The 27629-nt window shown below is 41.7% G+C and overlaps 1 protein-coding gene across 2 annotated transcripts in view; it reads left to right on the top strand.

Moving 5' to 3' along the window:
• wnk1b (WNK lysine deficient protein kinase 1b) overlaps positions 1–27629 on the top strand; it is a 117569-nt gene that overhangs the window by 45239 nt on the left and 44701 nt on the right. For both annotated transcript variants that reach the window (XM_078281858.1, XM_078281859.1), the window contains exons 3-6: positions 10523–10695; positions 17556–17776; positions 20053–20210; positions 25579–25667. In XM_078281858.1, the coding sequence (XP_078137984.1) occupies positions 10523–10695; positions 17556–17776; positions 20053–20210; positions 25579–25667 (641 nt within the window). The remainder of the gene's footprint in view (positions 1–10522; positions 10696–17555; positions 17777–20052; positions 20211–25578; positions 25668–27629) is intronic.

The following is a 27629-nucleotide window of genomic DNA, read 5'->3' as shown; positions in this document are numbered from 1 at the left end:
TGGTGTGTTGACATTAATAACATTCCTCTATAGTCAGACTAATATGCTGCAATTCACAATGTCAGTTTCCATTAAAGGCTTAAATCTGGTTCTTCAAGGCGGTGATACAATGTGGCCGATGTAGATAACGCTCATAGCAACAGGCAAATATGTGAGACTCAGGGTCAGTAATCTGTTCATATTCCTTGCAGAAAGTTGTTCCCATTTTAAATCGCAAGTTCCTATGTAGTTAAAACAAAAATAGTTGAAAGATTACGTTTTCTACCTCTGGAACCACGTGTGCCCTCTGGTCTAGGATCAGATCGTGCCAGAACTTTCAGTCCTGTGTCTCCCCTACTCTCTCTGCCTCACTACTTTCCAACTTTCTAAATAAAGAATAACAAATACCAAAGGTGAGTGGACTGCCCACGCTCATTAAAGAAAATGGTGTGCCAACTCCTGTGGCACTATTGCCCAAACATTTGCTCTGTGCATCAGTGTCTATGTCTGTGTCTGCTGGCTGATTGAAACTAGCAGTAGTAGGCGGGGCATATACAGCGCTCGTACGTGATTGGATGCCAATGGCTGTTGAAGCTGCTTTAAGTGAAACCTAAGGAGTGATAAAGTTCAGCTAGGGCGTTAATAGTTAAGGCCTAGATTTAATGGAGTGTAAAGGGATAGTCCTCCCACATTATGTAATAGTCTTATCTGGGACATGGAGCCATTGAGAGGAGAAGCCCTCGCCCCGTCTCTTAACGCCAGCCAAGCCCTCTTTTAGATCAGCAGTTACTGTAACAGTGTCAGGACCTCGCTATACCATGTCACTCACACACTGTGGAATCCAGTGAGACATGCACATATGCACACACACAACAACAACACAGACATTAATGAACTCCAGTGCGCTTTCAGCAGCATCTGCTGTCGGCATTTTGGCCCCATGATCTTTCTGTATGGAGCCTCTGCTATCGCTTGACAGCTGTACAGAGCCGCACAGTAATACAATGACATAAGCGTATCTGTCTCTCTCTCTCTCTCTGCTGTGTTTATAGTGACTATGTTGTGTCAGGATCTGACGAGTTGGTCAGATTTATTTGAGGTATTTTACTCTTTATTCATTTGTAATGGGAGATACAATTTTTTTGTTTTTTTCTTATTTTGTGTTTCCGATCACATACCGTGTTTCGGAATGAATCGCAGCCATACAAGGTCTGAACAGTAGATCGTTTTGGAATGGATCATGTCCATCAGCTGTTTGATGGACATGATCTGTTTGTTTATGATGTGCTGATAGACAGGCAGAGGGACAGACACTATATTAAGACTTATACTGCAACCTTATACATGCCAACAAACTCACGTGCACACGCAGAAACACACACATGTACACCTAAAAATCTCACACTCAAGCACATAAATACACACACACACAAAAGCATGTGATTTCACACATACACACACCGTCATGTACACATACATGAACGTAACACACACACACACATACACTGCATGAACATAGTGTGGCCTCCTCTGCTGAAGGGGTCAAATCCTTAAAAAGTTCAAAGACTTTTTTCGTCCATTCAAGGCAGACAGGAATGCTATGATATATGACAGCCATTATGTTGCAATGTCTCAAGTTTCAAATTAATCTTTGTTACAGTTCAAAGGGCATTTTACAGCCTAATTAATCAAGTGAGACACACAAAAAATGTACGCAAATCGTTTTTTATAGATGCAATCACACCCACTTCACCAACAAATTAAACTACTGAATCTGTCAAACATTAACATGCATGTTGTATGTTTTGAATAGGTGTTAGGCAAGCGTCCCACCCTACTTAAAGGTATTACACAATGAGCCATCATGTCTCAGTGCATTTTATAAAGAAAGTGGTTCATGAAACAACACGGAAAAATATCTCTTAACAAACGTAGCTTGATATTTTCTCGAGTTACCCTTTTGGGATGCAGACAATTTGGACTAATATTTTAATTTTAGGGATATGCTGTGCTGTTCTGTTAATACACACACACACACACACACACACCAGCATACACACCAGCATACACACCTGCATGAAAGCACACACCCTGTTTTGCTAAAACTTGAACCATTTTGTTTTACTTGTAAACTTTGAACTCAGGATTTCAGTTCTTCTTAGGATTAATGATATCCACATGGAATCCCCTGAACTCTGAGTTCAGATTCCTCCTAAAGTTTTTTGTCAAGATTCTTGCTGATAATCTTCCTGTAATGCTGATCAGCTAAAGCAAATAATTAAAAGCCTTCCTATGAGGCTAATGATGACCTTTTGACCATAAAACTTTGGGTCCCTGTTTTCCTAATGTGATTTCATTGGATCTTTGTATCCTGTATTAGTAACAAAGGGAGCCATTGTTAGTTGTTAAAATGCACTGGTAATAGTTTCCATCCAAACCACAATCAATGAATAGGGCTTTATTGGAATCTTGGATATTGGAACCGGTTGGTTCAGCTGATTTAGGATTTGGATATTAGTTTGGTATGAGTTTGTATTGCAGCACCGCCTAGTGATAAGAGAGGTTGTCCTGTAACTGGACGCTCACAGGTTCAATCCCTGCAACAGCAGTGTGTCCTGTCTTGTCTTTGAGCAAAGTACCAAACCCCTACCTGCTCCCTGACTGTCAAATGTCAAATGCTTGAAATATAAATGTAAAATGGTTTGAGATCTACAGTTACCCATCTGTTGCCTACTAGCTATTCCTGTGAAGTATATGGGTGAACTTTGGAAGTCTGGCATTTTACCTTCTACTAATTAGCTCCAAATTTCTAGCTAGAGGTCAAACATGTCTTAAGATATCTTTAAAGTGGTATTTCACTTTGGTGAAACATTTTTTCTTTTTTGACTGCACATACAGTAATAGGAGTTGATGAATCATAGTCAGCAACCCATAACTAATTATACTAATTATAGCCATTATCTGTATAGCACTTTTTGTTCAAATTAATTAAAAGTAAAAAATAGTCAAATACTAGAATGAAATAGGAAAACTGAGGCATTTAAAAGCCTGTCTGCAAAAATGTGTTGTAAAAAGCGAAGGTTAAAAGACAACACTGATTTTGCCAGCCTAAGCTCCTCAGGCGGGATGTCCCAAAGCCTAATTGGTCACCTCAGTGTTTGTAGCTTTGTGTGTGATGATCATCAGTTATTTGCTGAGAGGTGTGTCCATGAGAGTCTTGGGAATTCATGCTTTGATCCTCTGGTAATTCACACTCCAAAGTTAGCAAGATTTAGCCACCATTAAACAAATGATCGGGCCAAGCGTGACATGCTTCATAATTTTTGGTGCTCTGTGTGTGTGTGTGTGTGTGTGTCTGTGTGTCTGTGTGTTTGGGCAGGTAGGACGAGTGTGCAGCAAAGAGTAAGCTTTTTGCGAGTCCATGGCCAGTCTGATTGCTCAGATTGAGATTATGCCAGGGATAATTCTCCATGCGCGGCCTGTTGTCGGGTTAAGGATTAACGTTTTAGAGGGGAAGAACTTTACTCTAGAAGTTCCTCTCATTATCCTCAGATTTCCTCTCATTATCCCCGGATTAAGACCCTTGGATCAAGTGGCTGAGTTGTAGGGTGCGATGTGGGAGAGAGGCCATTTTTGAAATGCATCCTCCTTTTTTATTCTGGGGGAATCCCGTGCATAGAGAGGGGAGGAATGAGAAAAGAGCGGAAAGGGACAGGAAAGGTTAGGAGAGGAGTCAAGAAGATTAGAAAGGAATAAAGAGGGCAGAGGAGAGAAAGGTAGAGAGCGGAGGAATTAGATGGAAAAAATAGGGGGGGAGAGGAAGGTAGAGAGCAGGAAAGGGGCAGAAATGAGAGAAGAGGATGAGGGAGGAGTGGTGAGGAGAGGACAGTGAAGGAGAAGGGAGGGGAATAGAAGATGGGACAGGAGGGGAAAGATGAGGAGTGAATAGGAGAGCAGAGGGTAATGACTGCATTGCCACATGTTGTCCGTGTGTGTGTGTGTGTGTGTGTGTGTGTGTGTGTGTGTTGTACAGCCAGGCACAGAGAGATAGGACAATAGAGTGCGCAGTCAGTGGTGGCCTGAGATGGCACCTATTGTTACACACACACACACACACACACAAACACACACACAGAGGTTGTTATTGAAACCATCCTGATGAATGGGTTTGATTGTGTCGAGAAACAAACACTCTTACTTTCTTCTTTGTCTGCTTTTATCAGTATTTCCCTCCTGTAGAAGACATCTAAATATCTAATTACAGCTTAAGTTAACCAACAAAACATGATTGAGCAATATTCATTACTTATTATGTGTATTAAAACGTTTTGCTATTAGCCTAGATTTTGTTTTTATATTACTTGACAAATAAGGGCTAATTCTTCCAAGAATTTACACATAAAATCTCTAAACATTCATTGAGTCCTTGTTTCCAGCGGTGAGAGACTGGCTCGTGTTCGAAGTCAAGACTGACCAAGACAATAGAAATAATATAAGTGAGTTTTATTTTAAGGCTAATTTTCCTCTGAAAAACGAGCATATTGTATGTATGTCCATGGGACACCGCATTTTCTGCAGACATGACCGATTTTCAACCATAAAAAGTAGGTCAGGTTACAATGCGCGCGCACACACACACACACACATGCACACACACACACACACAGAGCACAGAGGCAGACACATGGCCTTGGTTACTGCAATATGTAGAGTGGTGATTGATGGGAAACCAAAAACCACCTAAATAGGAGAGGAGGGAGGGCGAAGAGAGAGAAACAAAGAGTTACAGAATCAGTGAGCGAGTCAGTCAGTCGGAAAGAGAGAGAAGTAGGTAAAGAAAGAGTAGGAGAAAAAGAAGACAGAAAATGAGAAAGCAAGCAAGAGGGAAATATAGAATGAGGGAGTGAACAAGTGAACTCTAATCTTGATGTTTCCTTCCCTCTTTGGCAGCCAGTGGTGAAATGTCTGTTTAAATTACGAGATCAGTCTCTATCTCTCTCTCTCTCTGCCTCTCTCTCCCCTTCTGAACCTTGCTGGAACTTATTCATTCACTTTTCAATCATTCTTATTCACAACAGATGGTCCGTCTTTCTTTCTCTCTCTCTCTCTCTCTCTCTCTCTCTCTCTCTCTCTCTCTCTCTCTCTCTCTCTCTCTCTCGTGCTGGCTAACCATAACAAGCTGTGGTAAAGGTCTTGGAGAGGTTTTGGTTTGTGTGTGCATTCGTGCATGTGCATGAGACTTGCCTGTGTGTGTGTGTGTGTGTGTGAAGCATATATGTGTGTCTTTTTGTCTGCATGTTTATGAGACGTGTGTGTGCGTGTGCATGGGTTTGTGGTTCTTTGCAGGAGAGCTTTTCCAGAGTCCTGGGGGTCGGCAAGACAGTAGGCTACATAGTACTGGCACACTGGAAGACACTTTTTCAACACACACACACACACCCACCACCCCACCATGAGTCCCTAGCTACCACCACTGTTGGTCTTCAGCAGAACAAATCGGCTCACTGACTGAACTAAAAGCCTTAATGTAATAAAGACTCACAGGTCTAGATTTACTCTTGTGTTATAGACTAGCATTCTTCCAAAACAGGGTCAGGACCCAAAGGTTGATCAGGAGATTAAATTGGGTCACCAGAAATTGTGAGGAAAAGTGAATGGTTTTATTAGGTTGTCAAGTAAGGTTGCACAATTACGGCAAAAAACGAAGATCTTGGTTATTTTGCTAAATTTTGTGATTGTGTATATTCAAAGGTTGTGATTTGTCACATGTAATGAAAGCATTTGGTATACCACACCAGGACATTCAGGGGAACTGAAAATACAACAAACACTTCAATATCGCCAAATTCCATAATTATTAATTGTGGAAACATAAAATCACGGTATATGATTAATTGTGCAGCCCTACTGTCAAGCCTTCCCCAGAATTTGATTGCCCATATTCCTGTGTACAAGCTTTTAGATTAAGAAACTTGAATATCCTCAGGGAAGCAATCAGTGAGGGGAATTAACACCAACCACCAGACATGCTGCAGCAGTTTGGCTGTGACTGGTAAGATTGCCTACGCTACCGGAGTTAACCAACATATTTGGCTGGTAAAGCAGTGAAAGTGGCTGAAAAGTGGTTTGTGGATTTACCAAACATTGTGCTCTGTAACGAACAAAGTTTGTTTCCTGCTCTGGAAGCAACAGAGAACCATGAAACTTGCCCCTTATGTAAAGCAAATACAATGAGACAGAGGGCCTGAGAAACAGATGACCATAATTTGGACACAGAAGATGATGTGCAGATATTTATACTATATTTAGGACTTTGCAGTCCCCAGGAGAGATTTGGCAGTTTGGACAGCATCCTGTGAATGATGCTGGCTCCCTGTGAGGCCAACAGACCAGAACTAATTGTATTATGATTTGTTTTAACATGCTTTGAGTACCGGCTGGTTTGGTGTTTACCACATCAGATTATTTAGATAGTGTCAGGTAAATTGTCAGCCACAAAAAAGCATCCCAAATTGACTTTCAAATAGTTTTCTGTGATTGTCTAAATTTTCTGGCACTCATGGTATTATCTTATGTTGCAACTCCCATCCATCTGGTGCTGTGAATGATGCTAGCCCACTGGGGTGCAACAGACCAGACCAGAGCAGACGATCACAGAGTGTTAAAGCACAGTGGGACGTCCAGACTAGACGAGGCGATCACAGAGCTTCAGCTTTCACCCTCTCTGCAGGAAGCTGCATATTCCTTTAACACTGGCGTTTCGCTTTCTCCGTGTGTGTCTGACTGCCTTGTATGTGGGAGTGTGTGTGTGTGTGTGTGTGTGTCTTCGTTCCCTGTTACAGGACAGAAATAGGACAGGCAGACTTAGAACTATCACCGAAGTGGGGATGGGTGGGTGGCTTCTTTCAAGTCCTCAGATAGGGGAAAAAAGGTAGTGCAAGAGAGATGCAGGGCTTAGAGTGTGAGAAAGTCTCATGTAGAGGTATATGTGTGTGTAAGTGCGTATGTGTCAGAGAGAGACTGCAGATTTAAGTGTGTAGGCCTGCCTGCTTTTGGTGTGCATGCTTGGTGTGTGTGTGTGTGCGTGCGTGCGTGGGTGTGCGAGAGAGAGGCTTAGATGGAGAGTGAGGGTATTTTTGAGTCTGACAAACTCAAGTCTCATGATGTTTTGAAGCCCGGAGCTGAAAAGGGAGGGAGAAAGAGAGAGAGAGAGAGAGAGAGGAAAGGAGAGAAAAAAGAAAGAAAACATCCACTCACAACAACAACTCTTATCTGCTGTGGATCACATTAATTTCCTAACTATCCATGCCCTAATAGCAATGTGGTCCATTTATATTCATCTCTTATATACAGTATCTCTCTATATATGTATTATATATATCTGATCTCAAGATATTTGTAACCATTTTGTACAATAGAGTGAAGGAGGAAACATTAATAATGGATTGAGAAGCCCCTTTAGACTTACTGTCTGCTTTCTCTACACATCTACACTCACACACACACACACACACACACACACACTGAGAAAGGCAGTCTTTTGGTGCCCTAGGGGAGGTGTGTAGCAGTGATATGGTTGGTCAGGGTCCTTTCTAAGTGCTGCTGGGAAATGGAATGTTAGCTTCCAGTCAGTCAGGTGACCTAGACCTATTGTCACGTGATCGTGGGGTCATGTGATCATATTATGAGAGAGAGAATTAGTGTAGGTGTTGGTAGGCCTGAATGTATGTGTGTGTGTGTGTGTGTGTGTGTGTCTGAAAGACCTCACCTTGTGTGTGTGTGTGTGTGTGTGTGTGTGTGTGTGTGTGTGTGTGTGTGTGTGTGTGTGTGTGTTCGGACTCTTATCAGCTTATCCCCTCATCCTGCAGCAACCATTTCACTGATGATGATCCATTAGCAACTGACACACACACACACGCACACACACACACACACACACACACTAACGCACTCAGAAACACGCTAAAGCTTTCAGGCACACATAGACTCTCTCTCTCTCTCTGTCTCTCTCTCTCTCTCTCTCTCTCTCTCTGTAAATCATATGATATAGATGAGGCCTCAGGTTATACAATATCAGATCATCACATCAGAGATTGTCCTAATCTTAGGAGCAGGACATAAAAAGGCTCTCTAATAGTTTTATAATGATGTTTCAAAATATACCATGGCCTGGGAGAATACTTAATGATGATTGGTTGGGGAGTGTGTCCATCAAGTGAGGGATACTACCTGATGATTTGGATGCTACAACAACAATTTGAATGATTGACGCAAAGCTTCTGCTTCCTGTCAGATGGTTTATGAGGCCCAGATGCACTGAATGCATTAGACATGATAATTGAGTTCAATGGCCCTGTGTGTACTAGAAGTGTCAAATGGCGCAAAGTCAATCATTACACCATAATATAAGTATTCAAATAAAACACACTGATTAATACACAACAGGCACTGGAACTGATTCTGCTGGCCTAGGCTAAGAATGTTCTGGCATAAAAATCCTTATAGTTAGCATTACATTTTTAATATGCAAAGAGCTTATTTGTGTAGAACAAACTTATTGTTGTCAGAATATTGTTGGCTTCTTGAATAAAGCAGTGAAACAGTTGCGATGAAGTCAGTGTGCCCCTCATAGGACCTCTTCTCTAAACTGGTTACCATGGTGATAATCCTGATAGTGTTACTGGAAATACGTGTCCAACCCTGGTTCCAACCCCTGATCTGTTTAAAATGCACCCGGAACTCTGACATTTTTGGTTTCTCCTTGCTGCGGGCTTGCTAATCTCTGTGTTCCAGTTATTCCGTCATCTATACAATCTCCAAACAACCCACACAGCTATCAGACTCTTTTTTTGTGCCTGTCTGTAGACTTATTGGTCTGTTCCCTTGCCTGTTCTTGTATCCTCTAAAAAGGTCACAGACATTGTGGAACATTCAGGATGTGTTTTGTGATTTCATTTTGATTCACAAATTTGTCTGTTCCAGGTTCATTTAGATCATCCCTTCCATATTTGTTTCAATGTTTATTTGTGAATTTTTTTTTCATTTCTGGTGTAACCTAGTTATAAATTCAGATTTTCTATTGGCATGAACAACTTGGTACTTTAGGGTCACCCAGGAAGTTGTTTCCACATTTTGCCTAAAATCCTCTGAGTATTGAGTTTCATCATCTTATTTATCGTTGTCAGGCAGCCCTGTTGTTTATTTTTGGGGCAGACGTGCTGAATGTGTCAGCTATGGTTAGACACAGAGCTGGTGGAGAAATGGAGCTAGATACATCAATACGCGCAAACACTCACACAATAGCACATAAGTGTGCACACACACGCTCACTAAAACACATACACAAGCCTTTTGTTCATGCACCACTAATCCTCTAAGAAACTGGAGAATATAGTCCTTATAAATCTCAACAGAACTGATTGTCTTAACAAAAAAAAAATGTTATCACTTGTCACTTTTTGTTAACTGTACTGTTTCTGTACCGCAAAAAAAAAACGTTCTAATTTAGGTTTTCTTTTACTCGAAATGAACGGTGACACATACATGTACACACACACATACACACACACACACATGCACACTTCTTTACAAGTTCTGCCCTGGCCACAGTGCCCTTTGCATCAGTGTTTATTGGGGTATGAGTGGTAGAGCTGGAATGCCTGTTAAACTCTATGTGCACATGTGTGTGTGTGTGTGTGTGTGTGTGTGTGTGTGTGTGTGTGTTTGTCTGCATCTGTGTGTCTGTATCTATATGTTTGAAGTGTGTATGTGTGTGTGGGTGTGTGTAAAAGCTCTTCTAAAAAGCTTGTCCAGGGTGGAAGAATGTGGACTGTAACTTTCTTTTCTTAGCTTGTTTTGGTCCAGCTCTTACTGGGTGGCTACGACCACCACTAATAAAGACTCACTTAAAGCTTGGTGCTAAGGTTACAGACTAGAAGTCACCAACAACACACACATTAAGAACGTGCTTCACCCAGCAACGAGGGATGTACTGTACAGATAGAAAGAAGAGAGGACAAATTCAGTCTCAAGCACTCTAATGGATGTTTGTAGTTTCCTTAAGTTGTGATGAAAGCGGAGTCCACTTTGTATCCATATCTACATCTTTCTCTAGAGTTTACAGCTGTGTTTTTCTGTAACTTGGTACGTTATTTAGTCAGAATCTAGTTTCAGAATGTGCCTTGGGATTTTAAAAGGACGTGTAAATGGTATTAGTGTCAGATGTGAAGGGGACTTATGTTTTCTTTCTTTGAAATCAGGTTGTCATACCATTTCTCCTCTCCTCTCGTATAATTTGTTTGCTTGCATTCCTCTCCACCCCCCCAAACCCTCTTCCTACATGAATTAGGTTATATCACACTCATTATCACTGTGTTGGACCATCATTATGTTTTCTTTACTAAGTAAACTAATTCTCCTCTCCTCTCGTCCTCTTCCTTCTTGATTTAATTTGTTACACTACTGAACATTGTGCTGCACTATATTTAGTTTTCTTAGTTTTGTGTATGTGATGACTAATTCTCCTCTCCTGTCCCGTGTGTAGGACCGTAAGCTGTCCAAGTCGGAGCGTCAGCGCTTCAAAGAGGAAGCTGGGATGTTGAAGGGTCTCCAGCATCCTAACATCGTCCGCTTCTACGACTCCTGGGAGGGGCCGTGCAAAGGAAAGAAATGCATTGTTCTGGTCACTGAGCTGATGACCTCTGGCACGCTTAAAACGTGAGTACACAACATACATACACGCCTGCACGTTATGAGCACACCTACACAGCAAGGGAAAGATGTGTGTATTCATGATGTCTGGCATGTTTACAATACACACACAATGCACACACACACTCCTACGTGCATATAGACAGACACATATACATACACATACATGAAGACATGTATAAATGGGTGCAAACACACAAGCACGTCACACGACACAGGCAAATTTACCCCTTGGGAATCAACAGTATTTCACAATGAAGAGAAAAACATGTATTGTACTAGTTGTTGAGTTAACAGTGACATTTAAAAATCCTCTATTCATCAAAAAAGGGTTCGCAGAATTCAATAGTTTTGTTTTTTTTTAACCACTAGTCTCCATTTGTCCAATCACCGGGAAAGCGGGCACAAAAATAGAATGATCTATATCAAAACACGCCTGAATGAACAGACTCACATAGATGGTGTGAAGTGGCCAATCACTGAAAACTGAAAGTTGACAGATATGTTCTTGGTTTTTAATTTAAACGACTTGATAAGATAGACATTCTTTGCAGTGCATATGAACAGAACACACACACAGACAAACACACACTCTTAATCAGCTATCTTCCTTTTTGTTCTGCAGAAATACAGAGAACAGTCGTTACAGATGATGGGTCACCTCTAGTTTCTTGTTGAAATGTGAAAATTACCCACGCACACACACACACACACACACACACACACACACACACACACAGTGATTGGCATTCTTTCATGACATGGGTACACAGGCACACATACACACACACACAGGTTTCATCCTTTTCCCTCTCAAACCGAGAGACATTTTTTCTGACTTATTTTCAACTATTCAAATGGCCTTTCACAGAGTTTCATAAGCACTTCACGTCCCAGCATGAGCCCAAAGCTGAGTGCAGCTCTTAGTAGGTCAGCTAGTGTCTAAGTGATTGAATCTGTGTGTGTGAGTGAGTGCCTGTCTGTCTGTCTGACTGCTGTCTATGTATTTCATATACATCTGTGTATTTCTTTTTAAGTGTGTGTGTGTGTGTGTGTGTGTGTGTGTGTGTGTGTGTTTCTCAATGCCAGGAGTGCATGTCAGTCTCTCTCCTCTATTCATCTCTCCCCCCAATAATTTATTGTGGAGAATTGATGTGCCTGTAGATGTGTGTGTGTCCATACCCTGAACGCGTGCCAGTCTTTCTTCTGTGGAGAATAGGTGTGTTTGTGTGTGTGTGTGTGTGTGTGTATGTGTGTCTGTTTGTCTGTCTGTGTGCCTGTGTGGTTGTTGAGCTCCTGCCACAATAAAAAGCTAAATGGGGGGCGAGCCGCTCCAGTGTGGCGCACCGTGTGCCCCACGCAATGCATCGTGGGACATCAGCCCACCTGCCAGCTGCTGCTTCTACTGCAGATTCCTCTCATTCCTGACAGAGAGAGAGAGAGAGAGAGAGAGAGAGAATGAGGGAGAGAGAGGGGAAGGGATGGAGACAGATGAGATGGTCAGACTGATAGTCGCATACAGACAGATTTAGAATGACTGAGAGGGAGACAGAGAAACAGACAGTCACAACAACAGACAGTCAGGCACACAGACGGTCAAAGAGACACACACACACATAGTCAGATCAATAGATAGACAGATAACTAGATACACAGTAAACAGGCAGCCAGGCAGACTGTCTGACACAGACTGATCAACCACCTGTGACCACAGTGAGATAATTTAGACAGCAGCACAATGCATTCTGGGACAGTAGCGCCCTCCACTGGAGGACTGAGATCATTTTTTAATTTGTAAATTCATGTACACCAGCAGCCATTGTAGAAGTTCCCCATCCTGCATCTATCCTGCATTAGTGGGGGTGGAGCAGCACGACTAAGTCAAGCGTGTTGCAAACACCACACAGTAAAATGAGAGATTTTGACGCCAGCCACATCTGTCTCTGTCACCCCCCCGCCACTCGGAGAAGAAATGCCTTGAAAACAGCCTTTTACCAGCCTCCCCCATCCCCTCACCTAAAACACACACACACTCACAATTTGGGATAAGCCGTTTATATGCGTCTGTCATGTCTCACTGACAGCTATTCCTGAAATAAACATGAGGGAATGAAATATTCAGAAAAAGACCTTGGAAAGCGAACTTATTCAGAATGCAGAAGCCAGATAATGCAGCTATATTATTTAGATTTTCCATGAACAGGATAAGAGTCAAACAAGCAACGTAATGTGTATATAGCTGAAAAACAGAATTCCTCATGAGTGTACACTGTTATAATATTGGTGTACATGCTTAACATGTAGGTGATATGTGTAGGAAATAAATTCTACGCACGCGGCATACATGTTTTCATGTATGTTTAGTGCACGCATGCATACATGCAAAGAACCAAGACAACAGAGAGAGACTTGGCTGTTGTCCAGCTGAAGACTTATAAAGGAGAGAGACTCTGGTACAGTGAAGTGGTGGAAAAAGAGAGAGATAGATGAAGAGAGGGAGGAGTGATAGGGAAGGTGGGAGACGGGGAGAGGATGGAAAGACTGACCAGCGTGGATTCAGGGTATTAGAGGCCCCTTATCGGTGTGGGAGTGTGTGTGTGTGTGTGTGTGTGTGTGTGTGTGTGTGTGAGAGAGAGAGAGAGAGAGAGAGAGAGAGAGAGAAAGTGACAGAGGAAGGCATGTGTTAGTGTTGCTCCTGTGTGTGTGTATGTTAGTGTGAATGTGTGTCCATATTTCTATGTGCGTGCATGCTTATCTGTTTGTGTCTATGTACATGTATATATATATGCGTATTTCTCAGTGTGTGGAGGTATGTCTTTGTGTTTACGTATGAGTGTGTGTGTGTGTGTGTGTTTGAGAGTGAGAGGGGATGAGTGAATGTGTGTGAGAGAGGTGCTTTGTGCTGTGTCATTCCAGCGTTGAGCGCCCCGGGGTTTAACTTGTCTGTCAACACTGTTCTGACTTCAGAGGGGGACAGAGAGAAAGGAGAGGAGGGAAGGAAGGAAGGTAAAGAGGGAGGGAGAGTTGAAGGGAGCGCTGTGTCTTCAGAGATATGTGAGGGGGAGAAAGAAAGGGGAGAGAGATAGAAGAGGTTATGTAAAGAGGGATGAAGAGGATGAAGAGGGAGAGGCTGTTAAAGGTTTTACTTACAGGCAATGTTTGTGAACATTGGAGTCATGCAGAACTGCATATAGTGTCTTAAAAAGTTCCAAAAACATTATTTCCAATCGGTTAATGTCTTCCATCTTCTTAAGTCAAACTGATGATATGTGAATACATACAGATAATTTGGTCAAATCAATTCTGGTTTGTAACTTTAATAGTCAGTCAGTCAGTATCTAATTAATACAATGAATTAATAGTTGTATTATTATGAAAAGTTAAAAACTTAAAATCTTCTCATCTTAGCTGCAATTTTCACGTAACTCTCATAATCGTCTTCTCGTGTGCAAATGAACTTTGGGACAAAGACCGGGAGCTCGAACTTCTTGGATCTTGATCTGCTGTATTAATTTGCATGGACTGCTGCAATAGAGTGATGTATGATGTTACATATAGCTAAATCTCTTCATGAACAACACATTTTAATATAAATCCACTAATCCACCATGACTAGGGTTCATTCTAGTCCAGCTACTAGCTGAGGACAGAGTGCATATTGTTTCTTTATAGAATGCATATTGTTTCTTTATGAGTCCACAGGTCAGCAGGGATGCTGCGGGCCAGTTTGGTGCCCCTATATCCTATAGTATGGCTCTTTACCATTGCATTGTTGCCATAATTAGGGTTCAGAACAGACCAGTTCTGTATGGCAACAGAGTAGCTACAGCTGTTGAGTTGAGTGTTGTGTGTGGACACCAGGTTATTGAATGTGCTCTGTGCTGGCTAAGACACAGGGTTACAGCTATAAGCTGTGGTGCCACTGGTGCCACTGGTGCAGCTATCAGTGGTGTAGATCTGGATCGTAGCAGATCGGTCCGTCGTACTGAATCCAGAGTTGTGGAGCTGCTCTGTGTCAGACAGGCTGCAGTTGTAGGCTTTTGCATTGCTAGAGTAGCTGTTGACCCTCAGGATTTGTGCATGAGTGGAATTGCCAGTGATGCTGGATCCAGACTCACTGGTGCTGCTCTGCACCGGGCAGCTAGAGACTATTGCATCGTGAGAGCAGCTGTCAGCAGTCAGGGCTCAGGCGGAAGAACTGAGGTCAGTGCTGGTGGAGACGAGATTTATCGCAGAGTCACTGAGAGCTTCAGTCAGCTGCTCTGCTGCTTGCCCGTCATTTGCCAGGAAGGCTCGGACCACTTCATCAGAGTCATAGGCAGAGTTGACAAACGACGACTCAGAGCCTCCTGTGCGGCTGTGCGGCTGTGTCTCCTCACTCTGATTTCATTTGTAGAACTGAGGAGAGTAGTTGAGATGAGCTCCCAGCTGAGCTGATGGGAGAAAGTGGGGCAGATTTATTTTGAGACCAGAGAAGACCAGAGAATTTTGAGCCCTCAGATTCAAAGCACTTTCACAAATAATTCTTGACAGAAATTAGTTCAAATCAAATTATTTTATCTGACGGGATGTTCCTGATGGTCAGGAGTCATGGATTAGTTGACCTCCTCTGAATCCTCATCCTCATCATCTGAATGATCAGAAGATGACTCCTGGTGTCGAGGGAGACAAAGTGCATCCTGCTTCCTGTCTGACTGTGTCTCCTCCTCACTCTGCACTCAAATTTAGCTGAAGAGCTGATGGGAGCAGGTCACACAAGTCCCCAGCTGATAGGGAATGGGAGACATTTGACTTAGAGTTTGAACATTGATTTTAAATGAACTAATCGACAGTGACAGTCAAAAAAAATTCTGTTCAACCCTTCTGTTCAACTTGTATCCATACTGTTGCTCCCAGCTTCCAAGCTCTTCAACAAATCAGTTTTGACAGAAACTATTTCATCAAATGATTGGATGTTATTTGACCAATAATAATAATACTAATTATAATATTACAACTTTTGTATAACTTTTTGCTATTATGGAGCTATCTGATAGAGAAAGAGAACTGGTCTGTCTGGAAATACTGCTAACTATTGGCCTTGACAGTCCATTTAACTGACTGAAAGTCAGTCAATCAATTTCACAGATAGTAATTTTTATAGAGTCCTTTTCTAAACTGTTGAGTGTTTGTCTATCTGTGTTATCCCTTAATCTGTCCAGGGTGTTTCCCTGCCTTACACCCAATGCATGCTGGGATCGCCTTCACCCCCAACTCTGAATAGGAATAAATGGTTAAAGACAATGAATAGACTTTCTAAACAACCTAAATGGGACAATGATATTAAACAGTACCTTGTTGTTTTCAATCTAGAAGATTATTTACAGCAAGGAGTCTATAAGGAGTCTATAAGAATTTTACTGTATGTGACCAGGCCACTAAATATAATGTAATATAGTTAATGTGTACCAGATGTAAGATATGTGGGGATCTGCACTATCATGGCTCACACTAATGCACCATATGTAACATCTATAGGGATAGGCAGTAGTGCAGCTAATACTGTTCAATCAGAATGACTAACAACGGGACACTGACATGGGATTGCTATAGGATAGTATTTTTGCGTTACAGTAGTTAAAACTACTGGGTTTGTTTGCGTGTTTGTATGTGTATAAGGGACCTAGCAAATTAGCTGGTTAGTAATAGATCTGTACAAAATGTTCATGGTTACATGAACAAAGACAGAGCTCATGAGGGCCGGCTATTCTTCTACTTTTCACAGGTTTTTGAGACTTTTGCACCTCGCTCTGCCACTGTTTTGTTCTTGTATTGAGCACCTCCAGTCTGAAGTTATCCATATTAGGCCAAATACATTTCTTTTCAAAGAGATCAATTGAGTTTAAAGTGTAATAGTGTAACTCCTGTTTTTCCTTATGTTCCAATGGTTATTTGGTCGCATGTAATTGCAGTCTCTAACCATGCATCATCATGTCTGCATGCATGAGTGCTCTCTCTCTCTCCCCCCCCTCTCTCTCTCTCTCTCTCCTCTCTTTCTCTCTCTCTCTCTCTCTCTCTCCCTCTCTCTCTCTCTCTCTCTCTCTCTCTCTCTCTCTCTCTATGTGTGTGCCTGTGCACGTGCACGTTTTGTCGTATGTGTTTGTGTGTGTACACATATCTGTGTGTGTAGAGCTGTGTGTGTATTTATCATGCGTCTGTATAAGCTGGGATTGTCTGACTATAATACACTGTGGTTGTGAAAAGCTTTCATCTTTAATTGAAACATTATCTGTCTTCACTGCGTCACTGTCTGTATCTCACTGTCTGTGTGCCTGTCTGTCTTTCTGTGTGTCTGTCTATGTGCTTTTCTGTCTGTCTCTCTGTATCTTCCTAATTTATTCCCCCAGGTTGATTTTCAACACACTAGCTCAGTGTCCTGCAGTGACATTACTGAAGAACAAATTCAAAACAATTGAAACTGTCATTTACTCTTAATAACCCTGAACCCCAATATAGTGGTGCAGCACTGTTTATAGTGGAGGGATATGTTTGACATGAGATATGTAATAGATCAACTTCGTTTTTTTTGTCAGTGAAGTGCTCCTTTAAATTGTCCTGTGTAATTGACAGCAGAAATGCAAGATTAAATCGTCGGTTGTTGGAAATGTTTTAGGCTTTTTAGCTATTGGTCTTGTACAGAACAATTTACAAGGAGTGAACATGTACATCCACTTCAATAGGACACATGGCAGTGGATAGACTGTTGCAGGAATTGAACCTGTGAACTTCTGGGATGGTCTCTCTAACTACGCTGCTCTCTATACATGTTTTTGTATACTGTATCTTGCCTGCTGAATGACATGCCCTGTTCTTTCTTTGTCCTGCAGCTACCTGAAGCGTTTCAAGGTGATGAAGATCAAGGTTCTGCGTTCGTGGTGCAGACAGATCCTCAAAGGCCTTCACTTCCTGCACACCAGAGCTCCGCCCATCATCCACCGAGACCTGAAATGCGACAACATCTTCATCACGGGGCCTACGGGGTCGGTGAAGATAGGAGACCTGGGCTTAGCCACGCTAAAGAGGGCCTCCTTCGCCAAGAGCGTCATAGGTAGGGAGACGCATGTCCACAACCGTAAAAGACACACACACACACACTGAAGACAGGCAAACACACACACACACTTTCTCTCTCTCGCACACACACATGCACACACACACCTGTCGGTAGTCAGGCTCAAGGCAATATGTTAGAATGGAATGTTTGGGTTTTGGTTTGTGAGGGTGGAGAAAGTGAAAAGACCGACATGATTTATAAATTTTCAACAATAACTGCTTCACACACCCACACCAACATCTATATGCACATGAACACACACACTCACTGTTTGCACTACACACACATACATTAATTTTACTGCTTTTAAAATGTCTAGTAGTAAAAGCAAACCGCAGGTATTTAGACACACTGAGGCACACATCAGTCAGTCAGTCAGTAAGTTGGTAATAGGCTGTCTGGAGGTGTGATTCTTGCACACACACACACCATAGATACACCACACACACACATGCACACACAAGTGAGTCAGAAGTGGCTGGTATGTTCTGTATAATAACTTGGCTTCCTCTGTCTAGTAATAAAGTCGACCACAGCTATTCTGGTATTCACACACATTCTCACACACACATACACATGCATGCATTTGAGGCAAGAGTGACATGTTTGGTAAATCTACAGTAGCATGCTTTTTGGTAGTAATAAAGTGAACCTCAGGTATTTGGAGCCATGCAGAAATGTACACACGCCCATGCATACACAAATGTGCATGCATACACAAATACACACACTCACCCAAAAAAAAATTCACTATGCCAGCAGTAGAATATCTTTTTTAGGCTAGTGCATGGTACCAATAGTAAGTTTAGAATTCTACATTTCTGTCTGTATTCAGAGTAGTGGTGTAGAGTGTGAAGTTTTCTCCTCTTATAGTGCAAACCATTTTAATACGCATTACTTGACTGACTGAGACAGTTGGTTTGTCAGGTATGATGTCGATTTCTAAACATTGTAGATTGCCATAGAATTTATTGTGTTGTATGATGCTGCAAGCCAATATTCCCACAAGGGATAATGGATTATGTACTGGCTACATGCAGAACTTGCTTTGTTACAACTTAATTACATATTTATTTAAATTGAAACTTCAGCCAATAGAGCTTCATTATATTAATTTTGTTTTTGTTTTATATTTGTATTTATCTATTTTACCAAAAGTTCAGGTGCCTTATACTTTTGAGTGTGATACTGGGCGGCCATTTTGGCTAGAACCAGTCTGTGAATGTTTCTGTCCATATGAAACCCATTAGCCAGCTAACGCATAAACAACTGTCTTGGATTCCCAGATAACTGCTGAGTGCATGTTAAATAAGGCTTAACTGACTTAAATAGAGCTGAACAGGTCTCACATAAAGCTATAAAACAGATGTGCTGGCCAAGATAAAACACTGCAACACGTGAGCCCGTATTGCTAGGGAAATTAAATCACAGCCTTGCTGTTTCTTATTGCTGCGCTACTCAAGGTTATGAAAAATGCAACATTGTCCAGTTTGTGTGTAGTTTTTCAACATTTAGAACAAAATAGAGAGCAGAAATATCACAAAAACTGATGTTATACAGGCAAATCATACTTTTGGGAACACACAAGTACAGTAAATAATATATGAATACTTCTTGGTGAAAATTGACATATTGACATCTCACAGAGTTTTGCTCTGCATAGACTACAGTAGACTATACATATGAAATTGGATCTCTTCAGAAATAATGAATTAATAATCATAATGTAGGAATAATTATACAACAAGGCAACAGTAAACATGTTGTCCCTGACGAATGATGCAGTTCCTCTCCTGGCCAATCAGTAACAAATATGTCAACCTGTGTTAACCTGTAATTGTAATGACCGCCTTAGGCCAGTGTGATTTTGAAAAGGCTGGAATGTGGTGGTGAGATGCATTTTCCCAAGTTTTGTCAAAATCAGCAGTGTCTGATTGCATGTGAAGGACAAACAAAGATTTTTCTCAATGTAGCATTTGTTTTCGGTCCATCCATCTATTTGGTGATTTCTAAAAGGAGACGGGGCTTCCTGGTGGTTACAGAGAGACTTTCCCGTACCCAGAAGGTCAAAGCTTTGATACTCACAACAGCTGGTGTGTCCATTGCTTCTGGTGCAATGCATGTACAGTATGCATGTGTTTCTCAGAGGATGTGAAGAAACAAATTCCAAATTACAGAGACTGTAAGATGGAGAGTGTAATGTGCTGACTGAGGGCTCTAAATCCCCCAAATAAATATAAGGTAATAGTTTTTCCTCTCGTTTTCACCAGGTACCCCAGAGTTCATGGCTCCGGAGATGTATGAGGAGAAGTATGATGAATCTGTAGACGTCTACGCCTTCGGCATGTGTATGTTGGAGATGGCCACATCAGAATACCCCTACTCTGAATGCCAGAATGCTGCCCAGATCTACAGACGAGTTACTAGTGTAAGTCCACATATATGTGTGTGTGTGTGTGTGTGTGTGTGTGTGAGAGAGAGAGTGAGATTACTTGTTTTGAACAGCCCGACTGTTGTGAATGCTAGAAGACTATAGAGAGACTGCAGTCAGTCAGGCTTTGTGTGTCTGTGTGGTTCCTTCACAACCGCCACAACTCTAATCTCCATCTTCCTCTGTCTCCACTTGCACACACCCCCTCCCCCACCCACTTGTTTACTCTCTGTATTAATAAGTCAGGCGTGAGCTGCAGGAGATCCAGTCATATGATTCTCTTTTTTCCATCAATTAATCTTTTTGTCTCTCTCTCTCTCTCTCTCTCTCTGTCTCTAGAGGGGGAATTGTTTGGCTGTTGTTTTTCTCCACCACTAGAGTGTGATACTGAGCAGGCTCTGTCTCACAAATCAGGCCAAAATGAATCCCTCAGCAATTACTGCAGACTTGCCCTTGAGCAAGGCACTCTAACCCTCCGCTGCTCCAGTGGAGCTGCTCAGTAGCCAAAGGCAGACGACTGGTTATACTGGGCAGAGAGAGTGAGAGAGAGATGGACAGGGACAGAGAGATATAGAGAGACCAAAGAGACACATGAGCCTGGCTTCCATCCAAGTATTGTTTTTTTTAATATATTATATTTTATTGAATTAGAAAAGCTGAATTGAGACAGAACAATTCAATAAAATTTTGCTTGTATTGGGAATGTTTCGTCAATAAAGAAATGATGTGATAAATGGCGATGGAAAAGTATTTGTCAAATAAATAATGACATAGGCTTGGCATGGCTTGTTCAGTGTCATTACAGTACAGAAGTTGAAAAGGCTCTGGACGTTCTGAAACATCTGTAAAATATCTGTCCACCACAACCCTAGAAGTGTCAGATCCACTGTCTTTCCCATCAGTCTCCATCATGGTTGTATGGCCATTAGTTGGTGCATTAGCATATTGCCAAGTACATTTCTTTGTTTTTGTCTGTGGATGAAAGCATGAAATATGACCAACATTAACTGCTGCTAAAGAACAATAACTTGCCCAGTAGAGTCCAGAGAGTCTGTCCTTGACTCTCCATTTTTCTTTTAGGAAGCCTGTTTATTCACTTCAACCCAGCTGGTGGACATGCACCTATTTCACATTTGATTTTTAGTTAGATGGAAACGTCGAGAGAGACGGAGAAAAAAAAAGAGCGAGACAGAGAGACACACAGACAGAGAGGACAACAGATGCAATCAGAGGGTGTTTTAAGCTGAGTGCTGCTGAGGTCATCACCCCCCCCCCCCTCCTTCCCCTCCCCACACACGTACACACACGCCACACCCCATCACACACACACTCACACTCACACACACACAGGCAGATGAGACAGCTGTCTCCCTCCCCTCCTCTGGGGACTGAGTTCAGCTCTGTGGAGGCTGACAGTGATGGTTAATGGACCAGAGGAATTTACTAGAAATATCTCTCTCTCTCTCTCTCTCTCTCTCTCTCTCTCTCTCTCTCTCTCTCTCTCTCTGTCTGTCTCTCTATATCTCCCTTTTCTCTCTCTATCTCCCAATGTTTTTCTGTCTCTGCGTCTCTCAATTCAATTCAAGCTTTGTTGGCACGATAAAATCATTTTTATGTTGCTGAAGAATCAGTACAAAACACCAACACATCTTAACCCTTACACTCTCTCTCTTTCTCTCTCTCTCTCTCTCTCTTTCTCTCTCTCTCTCTGTCTCTCTCTTCCCTCCATTGTTTCTCTTTCTCACTCACGCACAAGATTGAAACCACATCCCTGATTTGATCGAACCACTCATGTTTGATTATCTTAGTGTCCTCAGCCTTTGGGGTTCACATCTCTCTCTCTCTCTCTCTCTCTCTCTCTCTCTCTCTCTCTCTCTCCCTCTCTCTCTCTCTCTCTCTCTCTCTCTCTCTGTGTGTGTACACTCTTACTCTATAGCGCTAATCCTAGGCAGACTGCAGGCTGTTTCCCTCTCAAATCAGTTAACCAGTCAGTAAATCATTTAGCCAAACAACCAGCTTGTAATAGGCTGTCCGTACATGTTATTGTCACTCTCACACACACATGCACACACACACATACACACACACACACACACACATACACACACACTCCTGACAGCCCCAGGGCTCCCCAGTCACCTGCTTCCTTTCTTTTCACCGCCTAATCCATCCTTCCGGCTTCCCGTCCTTCCATCCCTCCATTTATCCTTCGCTCTATCCATCTTCCCAACATTCCAGCCATCCAGACCCGTGCCTTAATTAATGCCCGATGTCTTCAATCAATAACCTTTGAAAAAAAACCAATAACTCTTTTCATTGAAGGGCAAATGTAACATAAGAATTTAATTTTCCCTCGATGTGAATTATGTGAACTATAAAGAATAAAGAAGAACTAAAATGGTATATTTATTTATTGTATATTATTATGGCATTATCAGTATTACAGTACTAGTATATATATTATCAAACATTATCCCTTCCATTTAAACTGTTTAAGCTGAGATCTCTAAGATAAGATCTATAGGGGAGATGGGGCGAGCGTTTGAAGGTTGATATTAACTAGGAGGATTACATTTCCCATCATGCCCTGTCAAATAACCCCATGGTAATACCTCTGCACACAATGTTGTTGACGCGCTTTATGGCCTTTTTCTCCCTCCAGAACATTCCTTAGTTCTAATCAGCCTTGTTAAGGCAAGATCTCTCTCTCTCTCTCTCTCTCTCTCTCTCTCTCGCTCTGTCTCTCTCTCTCTCTCTCTCTCTCTCTCTCTCTCTCTCTCACACTCTCTCTCTCTCGCTCTGTGCATCTCCTCTCTATCTCCCTCTCTCTCTCCTGCTTTCAGATTTAATACCATTACTTCCTCCATCAGTCCTAACTTTGTTTGGCCCTGGAATCTCAGAATTGTGTGTGTGTGTGTGTGTGTGTGTGGGGGGGGGGGTGTTGTTATGTAATGTTGAAGTTGGGGGGGGCAGCAGGAGAGAAACAGGCCATGGAAGGAGGTAGGGAAGAAAGGGCATGGGGGAAAGAGGAGGAGAAGGAGGTGGTCAGTTGAACTACTGAGAGGAACAGGCTCAGACAAGTCGGACAGTCAGTCAGTCAACCAGTTTTGACACTTCTTCCAAGAAGTCAATTAGTTAACCAGCTTTCTAGTCTACTAGTCTGAATTATTTCTAGGTAAGTCACTCACTCTTTATTTGATTAAAAAAACCTTCTATTTACCTGTCTGTCTGTCTGTCTGTCTGTCTGTCTGTCAGTTAGCTATTTTTATATTCCATAGTCAACCGGCCAACAAGTAGTCAGCCAGTTATTCAGTCTTAATTCTCGGAAACACTCTTTTTTCTCTTTTACCTCCTGTGTCTTTCTTCCCTCTTCCCTTTCTCCCTCAAATCTTTCCTTGGTGGTGTTGTTGTTCCCCCTTCTTCCCTCTGCCTGCACTCATCTTTGTGAGGTTTATGTTTGTGCTTTTCTTTTTGATGTAGGGATTGTAGAGTATGGTATAGGGATTGTAGAAGATACGTTATCTCCAGACTTTTGGAGGGAAGATCCTCTCTCTCTTCATTTCTTCTGTTTTAAAAAGGTTTGATCTCTGTTAAATTAAGTTTTGATCTATGTTAATTGAATTTGGGAACAGGCAAATTGAGTTAATTGATTGGAAGACTGATTGGAAAGCTCGTTAGCATTTAGTGTCCTGTCCATGCCAACATTATGGAGAGAGAAAGAGAGAGGTACAGAGAGAGAAAATTTAGGCCTACATCAAGATGCTAATGTATTTTTCTGTTGCCCCCTCTCATTTAATTTGGATTTAGGTTCAGTTCCCTACTTCCCCATCTTTTGTTCAGTCTCTATTTCATTCCTTGGCTAACAGTGATTGAACTAATGGGCTGTTCATTAAAATGCCTCCCAGCGAGCGCTATAACAGAGCCTCTGTTCAATGTTGGGCTTCTGAAAGGAGTACCAAAAAGCACCTTGCTACCCTAGAGAACCTTTGTTTGGATAATGGTTGTACTAAAAGTCATTAAAAAGGGTTTTCTAATACTTGAACTTATATATGAAAAATATGAAACACAAGTCTTCCAAAATATGATCTTTTGTCTGCTTCCTGGCCTCTGGATCCAGTGGTACCTTTTCCTAGTGTTAGGCCTTTAAATTGGTTCCAATGGTGCTTTTTCCCAATATTTGGCTTCAGAAGTGTGTTTTCTTAGTTTTAAGCTTCAGAATGGGTTTCATATGGTGCCTTTTCTCAGTTTTATCCCTCAGAACAGGTTCTAGTATTTTTATTTTACTCTTAATGGCTGTGATTCTCCACTGATCCCCAAGGTGTACAGTTGAGGTCATGGAGGATTGAACCTTGGACCTAATGTTTACAATGCAGTCTCTCTCACTGCAGGGCCTTCCTGCTGCTACAGTTGTGTGATCTTAAAGATTTTCTGTCTCCTGTTTCCAACTATCTACCGTGGCATCTTAGAGATGGGGAATTATTTTTGTCTTCTTGGGTTACTCACTGAATGATAGTAATCAACAGAAATACTTGTCGGTCAGATGTTTAACTTACATACAGAGTTGCCAGAGCAAAACACTCAAAAAATAGGCATCTCACAAACTTGATATTAATCCAGTTTATTTCAATTAAATTATCATTAGTCAGCTGAGTTGTATGGGAGTTTGTCAAAGCTGCCAGTTAAATCTTTTTGACATGTTTCTATTTTAGCCTGTACTTTTTTAGCCTCCATTTACCTATAGCCTGATGCAAACAATAAAACCTACAAACAGGATAGGACCATGCAGTATTCACTTCCATTCTCACTTTTCCTAGAACAAAAAAACACTAGTCTACATTAATGGATTCAAAGAAGAAATTTACAGTGCTTGATTCTTGTTAATATATAGTACATCTCATCTGTATGCCTATTGTATTTAGTTAGGAGTTTTGCTGCAGTGTGACATTGTGTAGTGTGTTTTTAGATGGTGTCCAGTCTATACAGAAGGCTAGCTGGCTAATCGTCACTTTGACTTGGACCACTGTGGTCTTTTAGATCCCGTGTCTCCTTCATCTCTCCTCTAGACTGACCCCTGCTGCTAAATGGTGTGTCATGTTTGTGTGGGTGTTAATAGATGGCAGCTTCAGAGTAAGCCCATCCACTGTCTTGGTGAGAAAGAGTGTGTTTGAATGTGTGTGTTTGAATGTGACTGTGAGTGTCTGTTTATCTGTGTAGTTTGCTCCTTGTCTTCCTGCAAAGATTCAGTGTGTGTGTGTGTGTGTGTGTGTGTGTGTGTGTGTGTGTGTGTGTGTGTGGGGTTCCTTGCCTTGCTTCAAAGATTCCCTGACGTTACCATTGTTCTCTTTGTGTGTGTGTGTGTGTGCAGGGAGTGAAGCCTGGCAGTTTTGACAAGGTTGCCATTCCTGAGGTGAAGGAGATTATAGAGGGCTGCATCAGACAGAACAAGGATGAGAGGTGAGACACACACACGCACACACACACACACACACACACACACACACATTCACAGACTATCAAAGCCGAACCCAGGTCAGTTGAATATGCCATTATGTGACTTATTGGGATTTTTGGGTGTACCATGGACTCTCCGTCACAATTCTGGTTGACTTACAGATTTGCGTTCACTTCCTGAGATTAATAAAATAAAACAGATGATCAAACTATCATCACTCTATGCAAAAATACCTAAGAGAACAATTCCAGTGAGTTTTTCCTGTTCGATTTAACTCGGAGAGTGAGTAGTAGAGAGAGTAGAGAATTGAGAAATCATTCTCCCCCTTAAATCCTACTCTAACTCTTCCACAGTTTTTTGGTCAGAGATAAGAAGAGCTGTGTTCCTCTCTCTCCGCATGCCTTAGGCCAGCCAAAACATCCACCAGAGCCTGTTGTCTACTGCTTTAGAAAACTAACCAAGTCTAACCCTTCTCTTTCTCTCTCGTCCCCCCCCTCCCCTCCCTTTCCATGGTGTCCAAATCCAGCCGCTTGCTCTTGTTCTCTGCTTTAGAAAATTAACCAGCTCTAAACAGGCTGTTGCTCTCCACTGTTCTACTCTGGTGTGGTCAGAACTTACAGATTCAATGCCTAATCTAGGGAAATCCCTAAAACCCTTAAGTACAGTACATTAAAATAGCACAATTATAACGACACAAAACATAATCACCTGATGCACACTTAAAGGAAAAATCCACCCTTGGATACTTTTACACTCAATTTGTGATGTTCAGTGCATTCCAAGAGGTATTGAGGTATGAAGAATTATTTATTGTTTTGGTGTACTCACTTTCCCTCAACCTGCCTCATCTACTTTTACTTGATGATTTTCCTACATTTCCCAGAATGACTTTTGATTGAATGACTATTGCAATAGCAATAGCGTAGTAAGTTTTTCCAGTGGAGAAAAAGTTAAATTGTACAGAGCAATGTCGCAGTGTGCCATGCCCAGTTGTTCAAATTACAAAGAAATATCTCATACGCTACCAATGTCAGTGCCACAACGATATAAGCTGTTAGCAGCAGTGCTTTCTGGTCTATTGTCGCTACTGTCGGTGGAGAAATTGGTATAACTTCTTCTTCTATTATGGATTTCTACCTGGATTATTGTTGAACGTCAGTGCAAAATGGTGAGTCTAGAAAGGAGCCCTGGCTCTTTGATTCTGAGGGACTGACACCAAAGCCTGATGTTTACCGTGGCTGTTTTAGACAGTTGAACATTTTCTGCTATCAAACTCCATTGGAGCTGCTGGAAATATCTCAACATGATGTTACATTGTTTGACCAGTTATGAGCAGGAATAAGAAAAATACACCACCAAACATCAAAATGGACTCAGAAAGGAAAGGTGTACATCACATGTTTTAGGGTGGATTTTTCTTTTAAGCTATTTGTATGACTGTGTCAAGGGGCATTATGGCTTGAATAATTCTTAGTGTTTCATGTTCAGATTTTAGAAACCAAAGTTTTCCCCTGCACAGGTAGACAACTTAAGTGCTTTTTGCCACCTAAGGCTATGGGTCCACAGGGAACTTCTCCTTACAGCGCTGGTTTAATGATGCAGTGTTTCATGTTCCCCACAGCTCTAAGAGCTTAGCTTGCTTTTAGCGTTCAGAGTTTTGAGTGGCTGAAGTTAAAAATATTTCAACTTTTATCAAAGCACTGACGTGCTTCAAGTGGATTGTCAATAGTCACGTAGCAACAGCAGTAGCCCAGAATCTTCCCATAAGCATTTGTTTAGTGACGCTTGCTCAAAAAACCTGGTCCTCCATGGATATGATGCTGAAAGAAAGTCTGAACCACAAGATATTTCATGTTTTTTCTGTGTATTGCTTTTGATTGATGTCTTACAGTAAGATTCAGCAAGGGTTCCAGCAGACTTTTTTTTGTTTACCCATGAAGGTTTTTGAAGTTTTCAGCTTCACT

The sequence above is a fragment of the Centroberyx gerrardi genome, chromosome 24 (genome assembly GCF_048128805.1).
Source record: "Centroberyx gerrardi isolate f3 chromosome 24, fCenGer3.hap1.cur.20231027, whole genome shotgun sequence".
Lineage (NCBI taxonomy): Eukaryota > Metazoa > Chordata > Actinopteri > Beryciformes > Berycidae > Centroberyx > Centroberyx gerrardi.
Note: the sequence above shows the minus strand (reverse complement) of the source record. Positions and strands in the feature narration are given on the sequence as shown.